At 45.6% G+C, this 9061-nt stretch overlaps 1 protein-coding gene across 1 annotated transcript in view; it reads left to right on the forward strand.

Moving 5' to 3' along the window:
- LOC147706721 (uncharacterized) overlaps positions 1 to 3167 on the forward strand; it is a 507439-nt gene extending 504272 nt beyond the window's left edge. Inside the window, exon 19 of the mRNA XM_086925573.1 lies at positions 2490 to 3167. Coding sequence (XP_086781699.1) covers positions 2490 to 2597 — 108 coding nt within the window. The 3' untranslated portion in view covers positions 2598 to 3167. The remainder of the gene's footprint in view (positions 1 to 2489) is intronic.
- Positions 3168 to 9061: the final 5894 nt, after the last annotated feature.

A 9061-nucleotide genomic window follows, 5' to 3' on the forward strand; every position in this document is an offset into this window, starting at 1 on the left:
ATATAGTTACTCACATAGCTACTTATCAACACATGCAACAGTTTACAGAACAACAGACATAATGATGCACAAATTAAGACAGTTTAGTCACTAACCCATGCACTCAGTGAGACAATTTTAATCACTCACTCATACAGTCAGTCATGCACCTACTAAATCCTTCATCCAGACACTTATACATCCACTCATTCTTCAATATGTAAGACATATTTTAACTTTACAGAAACATACAGTCACTGGATGTTGTCATCAGTGATGTCATCAGTGATGTCATTTGAGATGTCATCAGTGATGTCATCAGTGATATCACTGACCATGTCATGAATGATGTAATATGTGACATAATAAACACAACCTGTATTGCGAGAAATAAACATAAACAATAAAAATTTTAAAATAAAGAAGGATAAAATAAAAAGGTTGGGGGAAGAACCTAAACAGGGGTTTCCCAGCCTGGTCACCTATGTTACCCCTTTGTTCCTTTGGCACCCTACACTGGACTCTATAGCTCCCATTTACAAGAAGAGTAAATAACTTATCACCTGTAATGGATCATTCCAGTTCTCCCCCGCCCCTCGGATTGTGACGTCACTGTTCCGTAGGGATCAAGGGACTATCCAGCAGAGGGGTGGGTGAGGTGGGGCTCCTCGTCCTGTGGGTCAGGGCAGTCAGAGAATGTCAGGACCGGTGACCTCGTGGTATGTACTAAGGGTTGAGCGGGCAATCATGCAACAGCTGTCAATTTTGCTCTGCACACGCGGGCCTTTTAAAAGGTAAGTAAAACTTTGCATTGCTTTGCGTCACTTTGGGGTATATGCACTCGGACACAACATTAGTAAACAACCCACAAACATTTCCCACCTCTTTTGTTTGCCAGTAGTTTTGAGTTCTTTTTGCATTTGTCACCCCGAGTGGGAAGGGTATGCCCAGACGTGAGTCCCATGCACTGCACACCACTGGATTCAAGCAAGCCGGGCTGAAGACGGCTGATAGCCAGAAACCGGTTCTAGGATGCTTGATTCCGGTACAGGGAAGGCATGGCTTGGCAGTTCGGCCTGGACTGTTCCCATGACGCACAGGGTCAAGACCGATTTGCATATGACCATGTCTGAACTGGGGTGGCATGGTGAGCAATAAAACAATGGATTTAGGCCCAGCTCTCTGTACTGGGGTGAATGTATGACATTGTTCTGTATTCTGCCCATCAATTGTTCTTTTTGTTTTGAGGATAAACTACAAGGCCAAAGTAAAGAGCCCAGGCTCATTTGAAGCTCAGGAGGGCGACCAGGATACAGTAAAGCCTTTGTGTTTCCATCTCAAAACATTAATGGGTTTGTGAAGCAGTAGTAATTTTAAAAATGTAAAGCTCTTTTAATGCGGATTTAATGCGGATCTTTAGAAGAAGAGGAGTAAAAAGCTCCAATGGTTGTACAATGTCAACCCTCTGACTCCAACTATTGGTTAGTTATGAATGGTGCAGGCCCCAGAGTCCGACAACCTGCAATGGCCTCTTGTAATCTTTGGCATGGGCAATGCTGACCGAGGTGGTCTGTGGCCGTGATCTCCAGGGGTTGAGCGCGTCATTGGTACTCACAGCCAGTGACCGCCGGGCTCGGATCTGAAGTTCAAAGGGTCTTTTGGTGAGTTGAGCCTGTGATTGGATGCACAGCCGGGGGCTCTTGACCATTCCACGCATTACCCTACGATGATGGGGGTGAGTGCAGACCAGGGACCCTGGATGGGTGCACTTCAGCGATCCATGGTCAGCGGCAGTTGGCAGAGGGTTTCTGAGCTGGTCGCTCTCACTTACCATGTGGTATGCACGGACGGTGCACGGACGGTGGACCTAGAAAGCATGGGGGTACTTGTCACTTATTGGTGCAGGCAGATGAGGGACAAGGACAGTTTTAGTAGATCCACTTGTTCTTCTCTCAAGGCGCTGACCATCAGAGGACAGCGGTGCTGCAACAGAGTTCATAGTGGGGGTGCAGGTCAACCTCAACACTAAAGTCATAGACAGGCGAAAAATGATTGTGTTATTGAATAAACCAGTGTTGCATTTAAACAAAACCTCTCTAACCGGTTTTCGTGTGGACCTCCCAAAAATAGGTTTGTAAAAATCTGCTCTAGCTGTGCAATTTGACACATATATTCTCATTTTTATAAAAGAAAGGTGGTATGATCTATAATCAACATTGTGCCTCGGAAAGCCGTTTGGAGATTAATAAAGCATAAAAAAACGTACTGGCAGCGCCAGGGGCTTGTAATCTGCCCCATTGTAGTGTCTAGGGGAAGTGTAGGGTGCTGATCACTGCTTGGATGGAACCTGCTAGGTGGCCGTGTTCAATTGTAACAAGCCACATCTATGAGTAACACAAGTCTCAGTTCTGGTGTGCAGGGCTCTGCGATGTCTCTGTCGATGCTTTCGCCTCTTTCGATCTTTGGCTTCAGGTGACACTCACTCTTCTGTCTCCCTTCTTATGTTCCAGGATGATGACATGGAAGAAACAGAGATGGATGCCGAAGGTGCTCCCGGAAGCCGGAAGATGTCAGAGGTCTGCCTGCTCCCTCCGATCCCTGAACTGACACAAGCCTGAGACGCGTGCAAAAACAACGCCTGCGTGGGTGCCAAGCATGGCACACGCCACAGGGAACACAAAACACGGACGCAAACCAAAACTAGAAAAACAACAACAACATACCTAGCTGCAGATGTCAAGCGGTCAACGCACTTCTAACGGCTATTTACACAACATTGTACTTTTCATTCCTATTATATGTTTCCCAAATCCTACAACAATACTCTCTCCTCAGCCTCTAATAGTGAGGCAGGGGCGAGGGCCGGTGGAATGCCCTCCCAGCACATCTGAGATTGGACAAATCCGAAACAAATTTCAGAAAATATCTGGAAGCCCACTTATTCTATCCCAATTCTAGTTACGCAAGGTAGTAGAGCCGAGGTTGTTACCAGCGTTGGGAGGCCCGTCGGGTAGCCATGCGCTATATAAATCTTGGTGAATAGAATAGAATAGAATATGATAGGGCTGGCTGACTCCCTGGAAAGAGGGTCACTCTGGTTATGGGAGGAAGAGTATACCATGTGACTGGAGGAAGAGAAGCAACAAATACCACGACCGCCGAACAACACGTTGCCTTTGCAACGCGGGCCAAACAACGAATGTGTGTGAACCACCCATTCCATTTACAACGAAAGTCGTTACAACAACATGCGTTAGGTAAATCGGCGTTGGAACTTCCTAAGGCCAGAACATTCAACCCTAGAGGACGTTTAGGTCAATCAATGGAAGGGCGGTCTTGATGACTTCAAGGGGGAGGGGCAGTCTGGCTCACTCGAGTGCAAGTAGCCTTGGTCACTCAAGGGAGAATACTCCAAATCACTTGAGTGAGGGAATCCCGCATCACATCGAATCAACCTGCACAAACCTCCAGGTCAGAACCAGAGAACAGTCTTCCTTCGGTCACTGTCGGGGGGGTTCCTAGATGGACATCTACAAAGAGTGTCAATAAACAACAGCCTCTAAGCCGTGAATCAGGTAGGACCTCTAAAAGGTCACTAACAAGCTGAGACTGGACAGAAGCCAGAGACTCTGGAATGTCCTGAAGAGCCAGTTGTCCAGATAAAGGAAAATTGATGTGCCCTGAAAACACAGGACCTCACCTGTGTGCTCACTGCCTTAGTGAAACCCACCGGCACTGAGCTCAGGTTGGGGAGCAGTGCCTTCTACCTTATATCCTAATACACAAAAAAAGGCATCAATCCTTGGATGTCCGGCATACTAGAGTGGAGCGGAAATTTGAGACTAACCATGGGGTTCACAGAATGTCCACACATACGTGGGCAGAGTTTACGATGAGCGTCACTTTCTTGGCCTTCGCCTGCTTTTCAACCTTATGCAGGTGCAGAATTAGGGAAATTTGAAATTTAAAGCATATCTTCTGAGTCATTTTTTAATTTATAGAAATCGGTTGTTCGCCAAATGTATTTTTCTTCTAAACTCTCCTCTTCTTGAAAGAACACTATACCTCAACCGGTAAATAGAGAATGTTCTGTCTCAGAACCCAGCAATCCCACCTAGAACCCCGCTCGGGCTACCTGTGACCCTCTGCAGTGCCTCTCACCTGGGTTTGTACTTCACAGATAATACATGCATCCATGCATGGATAGGCTTTCTGATATCCCTTACACCTTCATGTTTCAGGTGTAAGATTTGTAGTAAAGGTAGGTGGATCATTACAACGTCCATTGCATTGCATGGTCCTATTACTATATCACATCACCAAGGTATGTTTAATATATTTGTACCATTACATTATCAATCACTTCATTTAACCTACCCTTAATGTTTTAATTCTAATTGTAATCATATTCTTAACCTTTTTATTGATCTCTAAATGTAATTTATTAATCTGAAATGTATTTATTTTTGTAACCTAAATCAAACTTGTTTTTAATTAATTTGTCAGTATTTATTGTTCACATATCGTTTTTCTTTAAATGTGTTAATATCTATTGTCTCTTTTCCCATCCTCTATAAAACCTTAGGGGTGGGAAAACAGACAAACTTCTTGAACAAAAAACTGGACCTCTTTGTGACAGAGCCTCATTAGGAAACTGACTTAAGAACTTAAATATTTTAGTTACCAACAAATGATTTTGGTAGTATCCTAAATAAAGTACCAATTAGTCTTTTTATTCCAATGAATCCCTTTATGAAAGGCAGGACGACACTCAATGTAAAGTGAGAATGAATTTTAATAGCATTTCTGTGGATAGCTAAATCACCATGAGACCTGTCTGAGTTGCTCAAAAGGCAACACGTTTCTGCCCTGCCGGGTCTTCTTCAGGTCTGTCCTCAGTCCATTTACAGTCTTTTTAGGTCATGCTACAGACAGCCTTAGCTATCTATTGCAAGAGCTGTTGTCATCAATATGCCAAAAGAAATATAAATAAATATAGACTGAAAGTGGCCTTTGGGTCAGCCCTCTTCAGATATTGCCTCTTCATGGCTGCTGTTGCTTGGATGGTCTGTTGATCAAGGACATTGCATTTTCAGGATGGTTCCCATTAGCCGTTGGCGAGGTCCTTTTATTAACCTGCAGATTCCACATGCTAGGTAGCTTACAGTTGAGGCTCGGTTTGTGTTTTATGTATTTACTAACATTTTACTTTCTGATTTACTGGTTGACTCCTTGCTGTTTGGATGCTTACACCGGCTAGAAAATAAAGCCCCTTTGCAATTCCCTATTTGCTTGTGTGCATTAATTTGTTTTTGTTTGATGTCATGATGAAATTATTCTGATTTTGCAGTTTTTTTTGTTCATAAAATACAGATGTGTGGACTCACAGCCTTTCTTAAAGAGCAACAGGAATCATATCCCTATGTCAAAATTAGCTTCTATGCAGAATTTTGCTGCATATGCTTTTAAGAGCCGCATTTACAACGCAAACATCATCTTTCTCAATTCAGAACAATTTTCTGTGAGGGAACAGTTAACTCTACCAAAGCCACATTATTCATATCCAACAGAGAAATGATAAACGGAGTGAGAGGAAAGAAGTAAACCTTTTTGGAAATATGCCCCTAACGGCGAGCTGAAGAAGGATGGCTGGACGAGGTGGCGCACAAGGTTGGCAGGACAGCCAAATATCCTTTTAAAGTAGCCACTGCCTGACCTTGCTGGTCAGGAGATAAAATAAACCACAGGACATCAGAAAGGAGGGATGGAAGAGGATTCAGGCCTTCTGGCTCGCACCATTAACAGAATTTGTTCAAGCGTCCATCATAAATGGATTTCAAAGCATGTTTTCTGGTAGACCAGACAATGTCCAGAAGACCACCAGGAAGATAAAATGCCCAATCTCCACGCACGACTGTGGAGGGAGGACCTGACCCTCCTGCTGTAAAGTGGATCCACCTTGTCTGGGAGAGGAAGAAGTGACTGAGCGGTGATGAACGAGATGAGGACCAACTTTTCTTGATCCTCCCACACCGTTCACGAGACCTTTGCCAGACGCAAAACTGGTGCAGCTGCCACTAAAACCAGATGAACCTGAAATCATCCCTAGGGACCCATATGGTGGGAAGCTTATGGCACAAAAAGGAGGACACTTCCTGTTCTGGTTCGTGGTGAAGAGATCCATGCATGAACACACTTATGATGTCGTTATCACTCGTGGTTCTTCATTGGGAGACGACAAAGCATTTCCTCGGAAACTGAGGAAACTCACATAAGGGTCTACTGGGAAAGTTTATGGATGCTGTACCTACTGCCACAGGCAAATCACCTCCTAACACAGGATCCATGACCCTAAACCTTTCTATCATGGACGGTGGTGGTGGTGTCAGACAGAGTGTTAATGCTGCTCCCTGATATACAAGAGACAAATGCCTCCAAGGCTCCACCACGTTGAGGTGCAGACGCTGCTCCGACACAGGCCGAAGGCCTTACAGATTCAAATCATCCAGATGGGTACCCTGGTAAAAAACGTTTACTACAAATCTTTCTACCCGCAGTGAATCACAACGCGGTCGTTACAACAACTGCTTTGTGATTCCGCATACCATTACTCCGCAAGTCGGAACAACGACTTGCGGAGGGGGGGAGGTGTTGGATTTAAAATTCAACACCTTCCCTATTGTCCGCACAGACTGGAGTCGTAATAGTAAATTATACTATTCCAACATCCAGCGCCCACCCTCCGCAAGTCGTTGTACCGACTTAGAGTAATGGTATGCGGAATCACAACGCAGACGGCAGAATGTATGTGTAACGACCACGTTGTGATTCTCTGCGGGGAGAAATACTGCGGAATAAGATCATACATTCGGGTACCCCAGTTCAGCCAGGAGGCATCCGTGACCATGGTAGGCTGTGTGTGTGGAGGTTCGAAGGGGCGGCCCAAACATTTGAAGGGATGCACCCTCCAATACAGATCTGGAGGAACTGACTGGAAGGTCTGCTCCCGAACCAAGAGCTCCCTTGATGGGGGAGGAGGGGCACTGTTTTCTCAGGCACAACTGAAGGGCCATCATCTGTGGTCTGTTGTGTGGCCCTAACGGCATGCACAAGGCCATTGGATCAAGCAGGTTCAGGAGTCCTGGACCGATATCTGTGTCTGGGACAGAAATATTGGAAGCCTCTGTAGAATACCCACAATCCTCTGAGGAGTAAAAGCCTACATATGGTATGTCCTGTACTGCCCGTACGAAGGTTAATCTCTGTGTTAAGTCAGGTTGGAATTCTGGGCCTGGACTATAAAGCCCAACTCATGAAGGAGAGTCATTGTGCGCTGAAGATGTTTTTTCAAACCACGCTGGGGTCTTTGCTTTCAGCAGGCAGTCATCCAAATATGTTTCTTCTTCTAGCTATCCAACCTACATGAGTTCGCCCACATGGGCACCTCCTGGTCCCAGAAGAATCCAATCACCTTCAGATTTCCCCAAGGTTCCAGTGTCCTTTAACCTCTGCAAAAAGCCCCTTGAGGACTCAATTCACAAATAACAGTTTCAAAATTCACAGAAGACACACAAGTATAACTGAAAGTCTTCTTAGCTCTACTAATCCCACGCCTGCAACACATCCCAGACTACAACCATTCCTGGATGTCCAGCACCTACCTGAAGCCTAACCCCACCAAAACAGAATTATTGTTCGTCAAGAACAAAGAACAGCCAGTCCAAACTTGGCTCAATGACGAGAACCAGGACAGATCTGAAGCTCCACTTTCACCCAATGTCAAGTGTCCTGGATTCAATGAGCTAAGCCTCCAGGAACGCACTGCCAAGGAAAAAGAGATGGCATCGTACCAGAGCTCTCTTTACTACAGAAAGTGAAACCATTCTTTCCGGAAAATGACTTCAGAACTGCTGTATACACTTGCATCTGGATGGTGAGAACGCCTTGCATCATGGCCACCCAGACTCTGTATTGGCTCCCACATGAAGGAGCATGCCTCATCAGGACCTGACGAAATATGACCACCTCAACCCAATCGTGTTGGAACTCAACTGTTTGCCTTCGGCACCCCCCTCCACCAAATTAGCGATGTCGTCTACAAAGCGATTACAATCTGCATCGTGCCTAAATAACTGATAAGCTCACCATCTCCGGTGGCTGTTGAGACACACCCACAGCCAGAACACCATCAGACCGGGGATAAAGAATTGCAAAGAACTAACAGAACAGGCCATCTCCATCTATGCAGCTGGGATCTGTAACAACATCCCCATATCCATCAGGACTGGCCAAAAACTGCTCCACTCTAGGAAGAGCTGACACTCTTAGAAACCAGGTACCCCTCCAATCACAGGCTGACCATCTTTGCGTGACCTGTACAGCACTCTGCTACCTTGCGGCTACGTTTGTATCATATAAATACGCAAAAGAGGCAATTGATGGACAGAATGCTGGACAATGGAAACATTCACCCCCTGTCACAAAGATTTGGGTTTAATCCATCATTCTTTTGCTCACTCCACCACCCTAGTTTGGACCCAGCCATATGCAAATCAGTCTGACCCTGTGCCTCATGGGAACAGTCCAGCCGGAACTGCCAAGCCAGGTCCTCCCTAGACTGGAAACAAGCATCGTAGGACCGGTTTCGGATTCATAATCCTCATCAGCCAGGCTAGCTTGAATCCAGTGGTAGATTGAGCAAGGGACCCACGTCTGGCCATACCCGGCGCACTTAGGGCAACATATGCAAAAGAGACAATTGATGGATGGATCATAAATACTACATACATACATGTATACATAGTTACAGCTGCTCATCTTCGAAGGTCATGTCAATGCGGGCTGCCTGGAGATGCCATGGAGGAGATCTGTGTGCAGCGGTGCAGCGTGAGGTTGTGCCCTTGGATCGAGCAATGGTGTCAGCATCGTCCAGGTTACACTTGAGGATCTGTTGGAGGCATCCAAACTCTCATTGATTCATTGCAAAGAACTTGTATATTGATAACGGTAACCTTTGCCAGTTTCCACAGGAAGTAGAAACAGCAGCCCAGGAGACTGGTGGTGTTCACCGTCCGAAGGGAAG

The sequence above is a fragment of the Lissotriton vulgaris genome, chromosome 6 (assembly GCF_964263255.1).
Source record: "Lissotriton vulgaris chromosome 6, aLisVul1.2, whole genome shotgun sequence".
In the NCBI taxonomy this organism is placed as follows: domain Eukaryota; kingdom Metazoa; phylum Chordata; class Amphibia; order Caudata; family Salamandridae; genus Lissotriton; species Lissotriton vulgaris.